Source organism: Paramisgurnus dabryanus, chromosome 12 (genome assembly GCF_030506205.2).
Source record: "Paramisgurnus dabryanus chromosome 12, PD_genome_1.1, whole genome shotgun sequence".
Taxonomy (NCBI): Eukaryota; Metazoa; Chordata; class Actinopteri; order Cypriniformes; family Cobitidae; genus Paramisgurnus; species Paramisgurnus dabryanus.
The window spans coordinates 13,397,630-13,414,135 of NC_133348.1; the positions used below are offsets into that span (position 1 = coordinate 13,397,630).

At 37.6% G+C, this 16,506-nt stretch overlaps 2 protein-coding genes across 4 annotated transcripts in view; one reads left to right on the plus strand and one right to left on the minus strand.

Annotated features, from left to right (window-relative positions):
- Positions 1–423: 423 nt before the first annotated feature.
- Positions 424–13,332, minus strand: trmt1l (tRNA methyltransferase 1-like). Its single transcript, XM_065268227.1, has 16 exons — positions 13,206–13,332; positions 12,269–12,382; positions 12,126–12,188; positions 11,929–12,042; positions 11,624–11,688; positions 7,804–7,960; positions 7,309–7,429; positions 5,587–5,666; positions 5,252–5,495; positions 4,117–4,329; positions 3,770–3,960; positions 3,537–3,615; positions 3,264–3,430; positions 3,086–3,151; positions 1,701–1,830; positions 424–1,013 (listed from the first exon to the last, which is right to left on the minus strand). Exons 1-16 carry the CDS (start codon positions 13,264–13,266, stop codon positions 815–817), a joined length of 2,064 nt encoding a protein of 687 aa, XP_065124299.1. The 5' UTR covers positions 13,267–13,332; the 3' UTR covers positions 424–814.
- The window catches only part of swt1 (SWT1 RNA endoribonuclease homolog), a 33,721-nt gene continuing 30,057 nt past the window's right edge, over positions 12,843–16,506 (plus strand). Inside the window, exons 1-4 of one of the 3 annotated variants that reach the window (XM_065268224.1) lie at positions 12,843–12,861; positions 14,427–14,526; positions 14,769–14,836; positions 15,107–16,427. In XM_065268224.1, the coding sequence (XP_065124296.1) occupies positions 14,443–14,526; positions 14,769–14,836; positions 15,107–16,427 (1,473 nt within the window). In that variant the 5' untranslated portion in view covers positions 12,843–12,861; positions 14,427–14,442. Of the gene's footprint in view, positions 12,862–13,381; positions 13,485–14,426; positions 14,527–14,768; positions 14,837–15,106; positions 16,428–16,506 lie in introns of those variants that run through there. The other 2 variants (XM_065268223.2, XM_065268225.2) reach the window with 2 other exon arrangements.

The following is a 16,506-nucleotide window of genomic DNA, read 5'->3' on the forward strand; positions in this document are numbered from 1 at the left end:
AATAATTATAGGGTTACATACAAAATCAAAACTATGTTTAAATTGAAAGAAAACCTTTAATCTTTCATTGTATATAAATATATATTATAACCATAAACTAAATGATAACCAAATCTTTGTACAACAGTATTATTTACATGATACCCCTTTAATAAAGTACAAAGAAAACTATCAAGCTACCAAGTCACTATATAATGTGTTTTAGAATGATGAAACGCAGTACAACACTTCATCAAGATCTATTACTACAACAATTGTTTCTTTGTTCAAATGATCATCACAATCAATTCACTTTAAAAATCACAATGAAACTGAAGTAGCGATTGTGTCATCTTTGTCTTATTATGTGATTAAACATGACCTGGGCATGTTTACATGAGATACACCCAAGTGTAAAATCTTTTAAGTATGAAACAAGACAAATCACACTTAAGGTTTTATTGATGGTGCAGTTAGCAATCAGGCAAAATACTGAAGCAAAAAACAATGAAATATAAAATCAGATTAGGCAAGATCAATATAAACCTTTCACAGTCTTTATAAATACTTTATAGATTAAAAAAAACTTTGAAAATACCATTCAATACTGCATCAGTCAGCACATATTGATTTATCAAACACTATGAAGGCTGTAATGAGTCAAAGCTTTAGTACAACCAGCAAAAGCATAAACAAACATTGAGCGACAACACTCATTCACCAAATGTTACTTTTTGCAGTTGTCATTTAAATGTATTCATCATCAACACAAACATGTCTTTGTTAACTCAACATGTCCTTAAGGGCTCAAAAACACACAAAAGTTTCATTAACCTTAGACAGTCAAGCGTCGGGTAAGATCTGAGCTCACGGCGCTGCTCTGAGGGGCAGATGAGTAAGTAGGCACGCTGTATTTCGTAAGCACTTCCTTAAACTGCGCTAAGGTGGCGTCGGTTCTCACCCCTGTTGGGTCGAAGTGTGTGCGGCTCACTCTGAATCCAGCCTCAGTGAGATACTGCAGGAACTTATTGAGCCTGAAAGAAAGACGAAATCATCAAATAAACAGACATATTGTTCAGAATTTAGGTTTATTGAATTTAAAGGGGCCAGAGAATGAAAAACCATTTTTATCTTGTCTTTGTTGAATAAATGGTAGTCTACCCACATTCACAAACATACAAAAATTGCTATACATGCTAAACATCTCAGTCTCATAGAAATTCATCTTTTAGAAATGTCAGCCAGAAAACGGCCCAATCTGAAAAACTGATGCTTATGACATCACAGGCATCTAACTGCCCCTCCACTTTAAAATAATTGCCTACATTTTTTTAGTGGCAGCAAAGTCAGCCAATCAGTAATGAGATTGCAAGTTAAGCCAGTAGGGGGAGCCAAATAGGTGCAAAACCACTTGTTTAAAATCCCCCACCCTAATAGAGCTATCTGAGAGAGGTTTTTAGGAAGCTTCTAAGGCATTACAGACCCAAACAAAAAATGTTTGTCTACATGTCACATCAAGGATAAATACCCCGTTCAATCATACTATGTCACCTTTAAGTTAATTTATTGTTAAATCCTATGCAGAAAAACGTATGACATTTTTGGTGACATCAATCCTTGGGCTTTTTATATAATGACTCAAGCAGAATTCAAGGAATGCTATGACATCAGTTTACATCATCGGTGCATGACTGTGTTTGGAGAGGTTAGTGGTGACTAACTTGGGCATGTTCATGCCGCGGATGCTATGCCGATGGATGCTGTAGTAGAAAGCAGGATGCTCCAGTGATGTGTCTGATTTTAATTTCTTCAGCACATTCCCAGAATCCTCTCCAGCTGTTTTTCGTTTCCCTACAAGCATATAGCAGAAAAAAATACACCATTTCAACAATGATATGCACCTTAATCTGGGAAAATTTGGCATTGCATTTATGTTAAAGGATTAGTCAATTTTCTTAAAAAAAAAAAAATAATCCAGATAATTTACTCACCACCATGACATCCAAAATTTTGAGGTCTCTTTGTTCAGTCGAGAAGAAATTATGTTTTTTGAGGAACACATTCCAGGATTTTTCTAATTTGAATGGACTTTAATGGACCCCAACACTTAACAGTTTTAATGCAGTTTAAAATTGCAGTTTCAAGGGACTCTAAACCAGTGGTTCTTAACGTTATTCCTGGTGGCCCACTGCCCTGCACATTTTGAACATCTCTTTTAGCTGACAGACTCAGTTCAGTTCATGAAGATCTCTTCTAATGAGCTGATGATTTGAATCAGGTGTGTTAAATAAGGGAGACATACAAAATGTCCAGGGCAGTGGGCCTCCAGGAATAACGTTAAGAACCACTGCTCTAAACGATTCCAAACGAGGCATAAGGGTCTTATCTAGCTAAACGATTGTCATTTTTGGCAAGAAAAATAACAAATATGCACTTTTAAACCACAACTTCTCATCTATCTCCAGTCCTGTGATGCACCAGCGCGACCTCACGCAATAGGCCATCACATCAAGAGGTCACGGATGACGGATCGAAACTACGCCCCAGTGTTTACGAGTGTGGAGAAAGAGGACTGTTCTTACGTTGTTGTATGTGGACTGATACTGATTAATGTCTTTGTGTCAGATTATTGTTTAAAATGGACTGCAAATGTGCGTTTCATATATGTAATACGTGACCTTTCCACGGCATAATGCAATTACGTGAGGTCGCGCTGGCGCATCACACAGCCGGAGGAAGAAGAGAAGAAGTGGTTTAAAAGTGCATATTTTTTATTTTTCTTCTCAAACATGACAATCGTTTCGCTAGATAAGACCCTCATGCCTCATTTGGGATTGTTAAGAGTCCTTTGAAACTGCAATTTTAATAAACTGCATTAAAACTGTTTTGTGTTGGTGTCCATTAAAGTCCATTAAAATGAGAAAAATCCTGGAATGTTTTCCTCAAAAAACACAATTTCTTCTTGACTGAACAAAGAAAGACATGGTGGTGAGTAAATTATCTGGATTTTTTTTAAGAAAATTGACTAATCCTTTAAAGAAGAGAACATCAGATATCAATGAATGAAAGCAAAAAAAACAGGTTTACAATAAAAACCAAGCAATACCTGACTGATCAGACGTATCAGCCTCTTCAGCCTTCTGTAAAGTTTTTATGACCACACCACACTCCACTATTGATAAAAAAACATGTCAGTATGTCAAAGTCTTGCTGCGCTGCTCAGACAAGCCAAACAATTTCTATATGGATTATTGACTGACAAACACTGACACACCCAAACATACCTTGGTTGGAAAGGGACGAATATCCCGGGACAGGAGAAGGCTTAAGGGTGGTACAGTCGGCCTCACAGATGAGAGTCTTTACCAGGGGCTGGATGTCCTCCATATTATACTGTACTGCTGCCACTAACATCCGCCTCAGAAAACCAGTGTTAAACAGAGGACCAGCCCTGATAGACACAACAAAGAAATAAAAACACAGGTGGAGTTTTAATGATGCACTTATCCACATGCTATTATCTGAATGCATGAAAGCGGCAGGAATGATCATCTCACCATAGTGGCCCAAGCTCTACTGCGGTTTTGCCTGGCATGCTCCCATGGCACTGACAGGGCAGCTGCCTGTACAGGTTTTCTGTTGAAATTACAACCAGCAAAGACATTATTTATACTTAAAAGTGATGCACTATGCTTCAGTGTCTAGATGTTACAATAGACATTGATGACAGATTTGTGATCAAATCAGAAAGGATTTGTGACGTCATTTAGTTGCTGAAGTATATTTTAACCTTCAACCATGCTTCCTGGCTTGAGAAACACTCTTTCTTCACACCACTGGCAGTGCAAAAGCTGGCGCAGTTTTTTAGAAGACTCGTCCGCCTGCGTGGGCCCCCGGAGCACACGTACCACCACCAGGACGAAGTGCTCGAGAGCCACGGCTAACAGCACCTCGATTCCTTTGTTGCAGCGTGCGGCTGCCCTGCAAGATGCATTGCCAAACGTGTGCCAAACAAACTTCTCAATTACTTACAGAAGATACCTAGATGATTCATGTAAACAGTTTGCAAACCGTCCAATATATAATACACTTGTGTATGGTGATATATTTCAGAGAGCCCCACCCCCAGGTGATTACCTGGCTACTGAAGCCAACACCATACGTGCTGCGAGTTCCTTGTAATACTCGGTCCTGACTATCTGGCAGCCGTAATGTCGAAGTGTCACATTTAGGGATTTGGAGTACAGTGAGCCAGTGTCTGTCGACGTCACAGAGACTATTCCCAGATTCCGAACGTTCCGAAACGCAGCGTCCAGATAGTTCACAGATGTTCCGAATGGGTCGAGGTGTCTGATAGAAAAACAAAAGTACAGGGGTGTTTACAAAGGGATAGTTCACCCCAACATTTTCTCATCCTCACGAAGAAACAAACCTGTAATTTATTTGTTCTTTTAAAAACGAAGGAAGATTTTTTGTGGAATGTTTGTTATCAAACTGACCAGAGGCCCCAATGACTTCCATAGTAGAAAAAAGAATACTATGGATGTCAATGGGGCTTCTGATCGGTTTGGTAACAAACATTGCTCAAAATATCTTCCTTTGTGTTCAACAGAACAAATACATTTATACAGGTTTGTAACAACATGAGAGTAAGGTAATGATGACAGAATCTTCATTTTTTGGTGAACTATCCCTTTAATATTTTCACAGAAACTTAATTTTTTATTGATCATGCCATCAAACTTTTCTGTGCTTCAAATATTAAAGGGACACTCCACTTTTTTTGGAAAATATGCTCATTATCCAGCTCCCCTAGAGATAAACATTTGATTCTTACCGTTTTGGAATCCATTCAGCTGATCTCTGGGTCTAGCGCTAGCACTTTTAGCATAGCTTAGCATAATCCATTGAATCTGATTAGACCATTAGCATTGTGCTAAAAATAACCAAAGAGTTTTGATATTTTTCCTATTTAAAACTTGACTCTTCTGTAGTTACATCGTGTACTAAGACAGACAGAAAATTGAAAGTTGTGATTTTCTAGGCAGATATTGAAAGAAACCAAGGGGATTATTTTCGGGCTGTGCATTCAGCTGTGCTAAAAGTACTAGCGCCAGACCGGAGATCAGCTGAACGGATTCCAAAACGGTAAGAATCAAATGTTTAACTCTAGGGAGCTGGAAAATGAGCATAAGTGGAATGTCCCTTTAAAAATTTCTGACCCCAACTAGTATCCAACCCTACATTATCAGTTCATTGGTTGCTAACTCACATGTAGTCAAATGGTCTCAGATGCATAATGACATTGGCGTCCATTTTCACCACCTCCACAGAGGCGATGGGTGATTCCACATCTCCTGCTCCATCTAGCTGGCAAGCCGTGCGACTTCCCTCTACTCTGATGTGGTTTAGATGACAGTTCTCCTTAATCATCTTCACACACGATTCGTTTATGTCATTTATAGTAACTTTAACAGAGTTACGCAGATGCTTCGCCCACTGCAGACCCATGATACCTAACACAAGGGATCAATATATTATAAATGTCTGTAAATGTATATCCATAATATAATATTAGCTGCTACTGCCATAAAGTAGATTTCCTACCAGTGGCTCCAAACGCATCGAGACATTCGATTGGATTCCTCTCTTCAGCTAGAACAGCGAGAGAGCAGAACACCAGCTGCCTACAACATCAAAGAGAGACAATGTTTAAGACAATAATGAATAAATAACCAGCACAATGAGACTATGAAGAGCTGAAGGTTTTAGCATATTTGTCTTTTTACAAAAGAGGTTTATAATCCCTGGAGGTCTGCCAATATACGTGTTATCTTTACAAATGTTTAATAAAAATGTAATAATGTAAAATTAATTTCTTAGTGTTATACATCATTATTTCATGAAATATGACTTAAAGGTGCAATGTGTAACTTTTAGAACGATCTCCTGACAGAAATGCAATATAATATACATAACCACAGTATATAATTAGTGATGTATACAAAATGAACTGTATTGTTTTTATTATCTTAGAATGAGACGTTTTCATTAACATACACTGTGGTTCCCCTTACATGGATGTCGCCATTTCACGCCGCCATGTTTTTACAGCAGCCCTAAATGGACGATCTGTTCTTTAAAGCGCGTTTAGGGGGTTTACACACCAAAGCTTTTACGCCCGCGGCCGGCGCATGTTTTCAATTGTTTCCAATGGAAGCTCGACTCTAGCTGCTGGCTTTTTTTCAAAGCCAGCAGCTAGCAGTTTCCTTCCACGCTGAGCACTGAGAGTTGAAAAATATTCAACTTTGGGTCCGTCCAACCACAGTGGAGGAGGGGCAGGACATTACCACAGCAACCAACCGGATCACAGCTGAAGTATCACAGCTACCAAAGCACTCAGCTGAAGAAAGCTGGCACTCAGCTGAAAAAACAGCTGACATTTGGTGTCCTCCAGGTGTTTTCAGCAGCGTTTAAAAGTTTTGTTGTGCACGCTCCCTTAGCCACTACATTGTCTCAGACGATGACGTGTTTGTCCTATGGCGGGCTACCGTAGCTTCACTGTGCGTTTTGAAAAGAAGGGGAGAGCAGAGGACTGAGTCTTTGGTTGCAATTCACAGTCTCAACACAAAAAGTCCCATATTGCACCTTTAAACCAAAACTTTTTATAGCACTTTATGGAATTTATCAATCTTTGCCATAGGTATATTAATTACAATAACAATATTTTTACAGGGGTTTTCCTGTCATAAAATTTTCCTATTATTAGTTTTTATATTTTTCATTTAACTCCTTTTTTCATTTCATTTAGTCCTAAAATGTGTTTTGTAAAGCTGCTTTGCAACAAATAAAAATGCTATATAAACAAAACTGAATAATCTTTTGAAAGAAAAAAAATCTATATTAAACAAAGCCACTGCTTAAAGGGATAGTTCACCCAAAAATTTACATTCTGTCACAATTTTTTCACTCTCATGTTGTTACAAACATGTATACATTTCTTTGTTCTGATGAACATAAAGGAAGATATTTTGAGGAATTTTGTTGAAAAAGAAAAAAATTATACTATGGAAGTGAATGGGGCTCAGAAAAGGTTTGGTTACAAAAATTCCTCAAAATATCTTCCTTTGTGTTCATCAGAACAAAGAAATGTATACATGTTTGTAACAACATGAGAGTGAGTAAATGATGACAGAATTTTCATTTTTGGGTGAACTATCCCTTTAAGGTAAGAAGCTAAAGTTCAGCCAAACTTAGATCACATACCCCAACTTATGAATCACAAGCACATGCACTACATGCTTTGATATTTTGATAAAAAGTTTCAACCTGTTGGTCTTCATCTTGCGACTGAAGTATGTGTCTGTCTTCTGAGGTGTGGTGTGGTTAGGCATGAGCTGGACATTAGTGCCCAATTCTTTCATAATCTCATAAGCCTGTCCACCTTGGACTGAGAAAAAAGACAGATTAAAGGGACTAATCATTTGGTACTATTCCAAATGATAATGATACTGTGAATCGTTGAAAACAAGTGAATAACATGACAAGTTGAAACTGGAAGTTAAACAGAACTTTTTTTACAATCCCATTTGTGCTTTTGTAAAGACAATGTTGCTGCTCAAGTTTAACATCTACATTATTCCACACCACAAAACTGGCATCCAGTTTAGGCAGTTCCCATTTATTGACTTTTGTCTCACCCTTTGTTGCCTTGGCAACACGAATGCACAATGACTTGTCATGACAGTAAAGCGCATAAAAACAAGGACGAATCAGCCCATTAAGAGATTTTTCTCTAACATCATCAACAGAGAAAATGCTCACCGGGTTCTATGAAGGGAACATCTGAGCTGCCTGAATAACTGGCCTCTGTCTCACCCTTGTTGATGTGACGCTTAAGGTGACTGACCATGTCTGTTTTACGAGCAATTGTGACAGAACAGACCACACAGTGGTAGTGGGCCACCAGTCTGCCTTGAGTCTGGAGATGAGGTATAAAGACACATGAATAACTAATATAAATACAGTAATAAAAAATATATATATTTTAGCTTCTGATTATTTATTCACAATCTCACAATTATGAAATTGCTGCTTTCTAAAAGGAGAAAAATGGCCATCATGGAGAAAAGAAGATAAATATTGAGGTTCTAAGATGGTCATTTGCATTTATACAACTGGCGTATGCTTTTATCTAAAGCAATTTGCTATGCACTTAAAGCAACACCAAAGAGTTTTTTTTTACCTTAAAATAACGCTTCCAAAACAGTTTCAGTCGTTCATCCACTCTAAACAGGGTGAACAGCACTTTCACATTCGCTTTGCAGCCCTCTATCGGCCAAAACCGCACTAAAGAAGTTTCCAAACGTCGGGTAGTGGTCCTGTAGTCCGAGTGAAAACTACAAAAACTTGCTTTACGGCAGACCTACAATCCAATCAGAGCCAGCTATGCCTCAGTATTTATGACAGTGGGTAATGGACAATTACGCTTCTAACCTGTAGGGGGAGCAAAGAGCCAAAACTCTTTGGTGTTGCTTTAACGTATTCAATGAATGCATTTAAACTATTCAATGCATTCAATTAACCTTTTAAGTACTATGCATTCCATGGGCATCAGACCCACAAGCTTTGCATTGCTAGCACAATGCTTTTCCAATTGAGCTTGACGAAAATAAGTCCATGTGGGTAACATTTGTGACCAGTCACGGAAAGTAGGGACACAAGTCGGATCTGGGCATTTTGAGTTGTTCACATATTCTGAAAGTGCAGTTTCTAAGCTTTCCAACGATGTGTGACACATGGAAATTTGATAAGATTTGGAGAAGTTGTGGCCATTTGAATATAGGAACTCAGAAATACTCAAACAGAGAAAATCGAGACGAAAGGGACTCTTCTTTTCAGCTGGGGGAGACAATAGGGCTCATTTACATCTCATTTAGCTAAGCCATGCCCCCTGTAAAACCCTTTTTGAGATGTTCTAGCATCATATGTAGTATTTTATGACCAAATGACAACACGCAAAAATAAACATGACTCTTTTTACCTTTGTGGGGATCACAAGTCGAATCCAGTCTGTTTCAGATTATCCAATGACCATTTTGTCCACAAATGCGTATAATCCGTGAAATATAGATTGTTTACATCAGATTTCGCATGAATGTCTGGTAATACAATATAATATACAATCTGAAGACTATTTAAATCGTAACATGTAAGGGTATATGAGCTTACACTTCTTTAAACACATGAACCCGCCTTCAAAGTTTGTATTTAAAATAGGGAAGTAGTATAATAGATCATCCAAACAGCGCCGTCGAAAACGTGACATCCTTTAGAGATGTTACCAATGGCTCGCTCGTTCCTCCATCAGCCAATGACTTCGTGGAAAATATTGATAGACAAAACATGTAGCCAATTATATGAAGAATACAACGATATCTGTGTAACTTCTGTGTGTTTGGACTCATGCTGCGCTGCAAGAACTGACATAGAGATGACGTCAAAGTACCGCGAGAGCGAGTCGAAATTAAACTACTCCGTAAGATTTCTTGAAGCGCTCTCGCGGTACTTTGACGTCATCCTACTGCGGCACCGCATAAAGTCAGTGACGCGGCTGACGTACGATGCGGCTGACTGTTATTTGTTCCGCCCCAGCTTCTTTTATTTTTCTTTTGTTTTGTGCGCCCGAGCTTTACAGTCTGGGGAGACGCACGCTATAAGTTTGAAAAAAAAAAACTTAGCAAACATGTCTGAGGAACAGGGCAGCGCGTCACTACAGTCACGTGACTTCACGCTCGAGCCGGAAGATAAGACAATGCTGAATAAAGTCGTAATTCTGCTATTTTTGGACCAAACTGTATTTTCGATGCATCAACACAATCTTACTGACCCACTGATGTCACATGGACTACTTTGATGATGTTTTTATTAACTTTCTGGACATGGAAACCATACATAGATTTTCAATGAAGGGGAAAGCTCTCGGACTAAATCTAACGATAAAACATCTTAAACTGTGTTCCGAAGATGAACGGAGGTCATCCGAGTTTAGAACGACATAAGGGTGAGTCATTTATGACATTATTTTCATTTTTGGGCGAACTATCCTTATTTAGTAGTCACGCTGTTCCCTTTGGGGGCGGAGGCGAAAACAAAAGCTTATACAGTATGTAAATATACACACAGACAATGACGCCCCCCGCTGCACGCTAGAATCTCCGGAAAAACAAGCCTATTTTAACCGCAAAATGTACGCTTTTAAATATACAAAAACTACTATCTCAAACATGGAGAGGCTTCTTCGTGATCTCAACTAACAGATTCTGCAATAAAACGAAAATCACAAATTTTGAAAAAAAAACTTTGTTTCTCATTTTCTCGAAACTTGTGCTGCCGACTTGCGTCCCTGGTTTCCGTGACGGGTCACATTTTATTATACTTTAAAGGGACACTCCACTTTCTTTGAAAATAAGCTAATTTTTCAGCTCCCCTAGAGTTAAACATTTGTTTCTTACCATTTTGAAATCCATCTGGCGGTACCACTTTTAGCATAGCTTAACATAATCCATTGAATCTGATTAGACCATTAGCATCACGCTCAAAAATAACCAAAAAGTTTTGACTTTGCTGCCGTACAATGGCTGCAGCAGACGCAGTGATATTACGCAGTGCCCGGAAATAGTCCCCTGCTATTGAAAGTTACCAAGGGGACTATTTTCAGGCCCTGCATAATATCATTGCGCCTGCTGCAGCCATGGTACAGCAGCAAAGTCCATGATAATTACGCCGGAATTAGAGTATAGTTCCTAGAAAATCGCAACTTTTAATTTCCGTCGGTCTTAGTACATGATGTAACTACAGAAGAGTCAAGTTTTAAATAGGAAAAATATCAAAACTCGTTGGTTATTTTTGAGCGCGATGCTAATGGTCTAATCAGATTCAATGGATTATGCTAAGCTATGCTAAAAGTGCTAGCGCCAGACCCGGAGATCAGCTGAATGGATTCCAAAAGGGTAAAAATCAAATGTTTAACTCTAGGGGAGCTGAGAAATTAGCATATTTTCAAAATATCATGTTTGTCTAAAAAATACTCTCTAGAATGAAAACAACCCTATCAACAACTATAGTTTACCAAAAAATGAAAATACCGTCATCATTTACTCACTCTCACGTTGTTCCAAACCTGCATAAATTGCTTTGTTTTGCTAAAAACAAAGTAAGATATTTTGAAAAGTGTTTATAACCAAATAGATCTGGGGCACCATTTACTTGTATAGTATTATTCCATATCTACTATGGCAGTCAATGGTGCCCCAGATCTGCTTGGTTAAAAACATTCTTCAAAATATATTCCTTGTATTTAGCAAGAAAAAAGTTTGGAACAAGTTTAGGGTGAGTAAATAACACATATTTTGTTAACTATCCCTTTAAGTTACAAATAATGGTTCATGACTATAATGTAATTAAAGACTACTGGATACTTAGCTCTTCTAAATAACAAGGGGATTGTCAAACAATCTAACTTGACTTTTCATAGAAAACCTATTACATAATTTGGTATATTCTGCCATCTTATGGTCAATATTATAACAACCCAGATATAAGGAATTGGAAATCTCTCAACACTAATAAAAGACTTTCTTACCTGGTCAGCACCTAGACTGGACTTGAGTGGTCTACAAGGCAGATGACAGATGCACATTCTTTGGCCTATGGGAGCGTGAGAGAAGACAAAGTAGGAAGTATTTCAGTGATAATCTTTTTAATTACACCAAAAAATGACACCAAAGGGAATACATTGATAGGAAACCAATTTTGGAAATTTTGTCTTATAAAATATTTTTGCATAATTGTTTTGCACTAAAATGTTTCAGTATAGCTGCTCTGCAATAATGCAGATTATAAAAAGTGATATATAATTACAAGGGAATTGAATAAAAATGTACTTGCCTTCAAATTCCACATAAACTTTCCAGTGCAAGTTTTGCAGGTGTCGTCTGAGTTTATGACTGTAACAGGCCTTAAACTTCTCTTCTGGACACAGTGGACAGGACTTTCTCCCAGCTGTCAGAAATTAATGAACACAGATGTCTGTTGACTTCAGATCCATGAAGTCTGTTTTAATAAGATACTGCAAGTTTCTGTACCTCCATTTAAATCCACAAGCTTTTCAAGCCCCTCCAGAGTGGTTTGTATAGACACATGTCTCTCTGAAATGACAGACAATATTTAATTAATGTAACACAGCCTCAATAATCAAAGCTCAAGATTGGTGAATTCCTAACGTTACCTGACATAACAGTGGAGGGTGTTTGTCCATTTTTGCCTTCTGTTTCCACTGGATCAGTAGAGGTATCATGAGTGGTCACCTGTTCATTCGTCACCTGAGTATCAGTACCAGTGTCTGTTTACACAGAAAAATTCCCATTTCAAAATCACTTCCCACATTTGTTCCAGAATTTTATCAGTTTTTATCCAGACTCATAAATCCTTTGTTTTTGAATGTTCCTGTGGCATTAGAATGACTTTTCGCCTAAATTTTATTTGCTTGAATTATTATCCATTATTTAGTAATTTATTATGATTATTAATCTTATTTACCCATTTTATTATTATTTTTAATTAAATAAAAATATATATCCTTAAATTTTCGTCATTTTTAATTATTATTATTATAATCTTTGTTATTAGTTTACGTATAAAAACTTTTTGCATTGTAAAATATATCATCTATAACTAATTTTGAAGTTCATAGCTGCAAGCTATGGGAAAATACAGTGCAGCACCACCATTAGTTAACGCATGCACATTTCCGTGGTTTAACCAATCCCGCTTCTGCGGCTGATGTTTCCAAGCAGAAGGGCTCCACTGCGGAGCTCCACGGTAAGACCATTGCTACACATACACTGTGCATTTAACTGCTATTTCCACATGATTTTTTAACTAAGAGTTCAATCGACGTTGATTAAAGCAAAGTATTTACGGAAAGTGTGTTAGTCTTTTGCCAATCCTCTATGATACTGAGAGGTTTTAAACATTTGCATTATGTACACAGTAGGTCCTATGGCGGAGCTCCGCGAGGACGCCTATATTTACTTCAGCAGTTTTCAAGTCGTATTAGGAACAATCTGCACAAAAATACTAAATGTATAACAGATGAGTGTTATTTTATTAACCTACAAAACATGACTGAACAATTTTAACATTGATTAAAGAAATAAGTGTACCCTTTATATTGCCGTCCTCCTGGTGAAGTTGCTCAATGTCCTCTTCTTTGAGCTCCGCCATTTTTGAAAACTAGCGTACGTCGATTCCGTACGTCAAATACTAGACTTTGAGCGTGGTGCGAGCTGGCCAATCATCTTCTTTTAAACTACGCGAACTCAAAGAGCGGAAGTGGATACTGTGAAGCAGTTTCAGTGAAGTTTGTTGTGTTTCATTGCAAGACCACTCGTTGTGTCTTTCTGTCATTCAGTTACTTTTTAACAACATCCGTTTTATTTCTGGTAGGTACCGTAAACCTCTTTTTCACTAAAGCCGCAGTAAAGTTTTACTCTTCTGATAAGATTGAATGTGAGGCATGTCAGGGCAACTATGTTATAATGTAACGCATGCATATGTTATAATTCTGTGGACATTGCTGTCAGAAATACATTGCTTATTCCATAAAAGATGTCATTTCACATATTTAAAATGGCGAATTACGTCGTAAAGCATTTCTTGGTCAACTTTAAGCTGGTTTACACTGGTTTTTATCGTTATCTGTTTTTAATTCAAGATGAGAGAAATGTTTTCTTGGCAATAATCCACATGGAAAATTGCTGCAATATACTTCTTTATTTACTATAGTAAATTGTAGTGTACTGTAGTATATTATATAGTAATGAGTCTTGACTACATTTTGTCAACTGTAACTTGGTACACTTTAATTTTCACTTGGGTAAACTTTAAAAGCACTGACGTGTCTAGAAATTTTACTATAGTGAGCATACTAAAGTATGTATACTACAGTATTTCGTCATGTTGGTACTTAAGTTGAACTCTAAAAAAAATATCATCTTTTCTAACGCTTTTATACTTAAATGTTTTGTATAATAAATTTTTGTTAATGAAACGTTTGACATAAATTTGATTGTGTTACATTTATTGGTGTATGTTTGATTTTATGTAAAAATATAACCTGAATGTTATCCCCCCTTACATGGGAAAAATACTGTAGTATACTTAATTATAGTAAACTTTACAATAGTAAATATTAAAATATACTACAGTGTTTACCACAGTTTATTAGTTCACTATAGTACACATTTTGTATTATAGTATACATTAATAAAGTGTTAAAATATACGACAGTGTCCTACAGGATTGCTTTATGTGAGCTCAACTATTGAACTGAGATTACGGCACAGGATTCAAAGAGTCATAATGAGCTTTGTGTTCAATTACAGACACATAGGTCTGAAGATGTCTAGCAAGAAATCAAAAAGGAGGAAACACAAAAAGGAGGAAAGAGTCCCATCAAGTTCTTCACGTGACGATGACAAGAAAGTGAGGGAAATGCAAGACAATAGTTTTTCTGAGCATATGATTTCTGCAAGTTGCATTCATCTTTTATTTATAACTGGATATGTTGCATTGTCAGACCTGTTTAATTTTCATTGCTTTTAGATGTTTGCACACCAGATGCACGGCGTTGCACCACACATTTAAATGATCTGTGCCCCCCCCCCCTTCAATTCTCACATGTTTGCTGAATATTAAATGTTAAGGTATTATTGTTTTGGTCACAGGAGAGAGAAAATAGGAGATTTGACAGTCCAAAAAGCCATAGACATCATCATCATCGTCGACATGAAAGGTAAGTCTCAGAGTCAGAGCATAAAACATTTTTCTCATGTAAAAGTTATGTATTTATATGTGATGTAGGCACAACTTTAAGTAATAATGTCACTCACTGTAAGGTCTGAGATGGAGAAGTTCCAATTTAAATCTAAATGTAATATTGACATTAATTTTGAATGAAAAATAATAAAAAAAATCTTTCCAAAACTATAACAAGAAACTTTATTTCTTATTTAAAATATAAAATTATTTCTTAATTAATTAATACAGATAATTTTTAATTGAGTTCCAGCAAAGATGAAGCTGAAAGGCGGCGGGCAAGATACTCCACGTCCTCAAGAAACATCAGTCCCAAGAAAGCGAGATTGACAAAAACAGATGTGGGGCAAATAAAGAGCAAGGAGAAAAGTTCCCCAGAAAGCAAATCAAATGACAAGTCAAGGACAGTCAAATCACATATCACACAGGAGAAAGAAAAGAAGACTGCTGAAAGAAAACATGAAAATGCAAGCCACACAACCTCAGGTAGACGCTCTAGTGCAACAAATCAATCTTCTTCCAAAGAGCTGGAGACACAGAAGCAGAAGCTGGTTTCAAGGAGATCTGCACCAGAGAAGCCCAGACCTTCACAGGAGGATAACCCCTCTCAAGATCTCAAGGAGCAAAGGAGAAAGTTATTGAAGAGGTCATTATCACCAGATGCCAAGCAAAGAGACATAAAAAAACAAACCAGCAATAACTCATCACATAAGGATCCTCAGGCAGTTGTTCAAAAGGAAACGAATGAGACGTTAGTGAGCAGGATGTCCAAGGAGTTTGACCAGATTGTTCAAAAGAGTACTGCAAAGAGTACTTATCTAAAAACATTGAATACACACTTGAAAGAGGCTTTGCCTCTAGTTAAACATGTAGACCCTGCAGTTAAACCAAAAATACTAGAGGACCTTTCATTAAAACAGCAAGGAGAAGAAAGACCGAGCTCTACTCCCATACCAAAAATCAGTTTCAAGATTCCTAAAAAGGGTAAAAGTGTAAAACCGTTAAACATTTGTACTGTTAAAGCTCAGACAAACACAAATTTGACCCATGTGCCTGTAAGTACTGACAGCAAGACTCGATGTGACACTCAGCCATGTCTCCCTAAAACTGCAGCAGCTTCTCCATCAAACGCATTTCTTGCTTCTCAGCAGCAAAGACAGAAGCCTCAAAACACCAATGTGCCTGTCAGTACTGACACCAGGACTCGATGGGACGTTCAGTCATGTCTGCCTAAAACTGCAGCAGCTTCTCCATCAAACACGTTTCTTGCTTCTCAGCAGCAAAGACAGAAGCCTCAAAACACCAATGTGCCTGTCAGTACTGACACCAGGACTAGATGGGACGCTCAGTCGTGTCTCCCTAAAACTGCAGCAGCTTCTTCATCAAACACATTTCTTTCTCCTCAGCAGCAAAGACAGAAGCCTCAAAACATTTTGGGTCAGACCTCAGATAGCCCCTCTGTTAACTGCTCTTCACATCTTTTAAATTTAAGTTCAGCAGTTGCGGTTCAGCAGGTTCAGGTGGATAAATCAAGAGACGTCGCGACACCAAGCAACACTTCCTGTGAGGTAGAACATGTGTTTCCTATGTGTTCACCAGTTTGATGCTGTTATATTAGTGAATCTAATTTAAACATCAGTAATAAAA

Excerpts from the sequence above, each read along its gene's own strand:
- trmt1l (XM_065268227.1), bottom strand. The coding sequence starts at position 13,266 with ATGGCGGAGCTCAAAGAAGAGGACATTGAGCAACTTCACCAGGAGGAC. Across the intron at positions 5,667-7,308 it reads CGCAAGATGAAGACCAACAG|GCAGCTGGTGTTCTGCTCTC; the intron begins GTTGAAACTTTT and ends TTGATGTTGTAG. Across the intron at positions 4,330-5,251 it reads CTGAGACCATTTGACTACAT|ACACCTCGACCCATTCGGAA; the intron begins GTGAGTTAGCAA and ends TTTTTCTATCAG.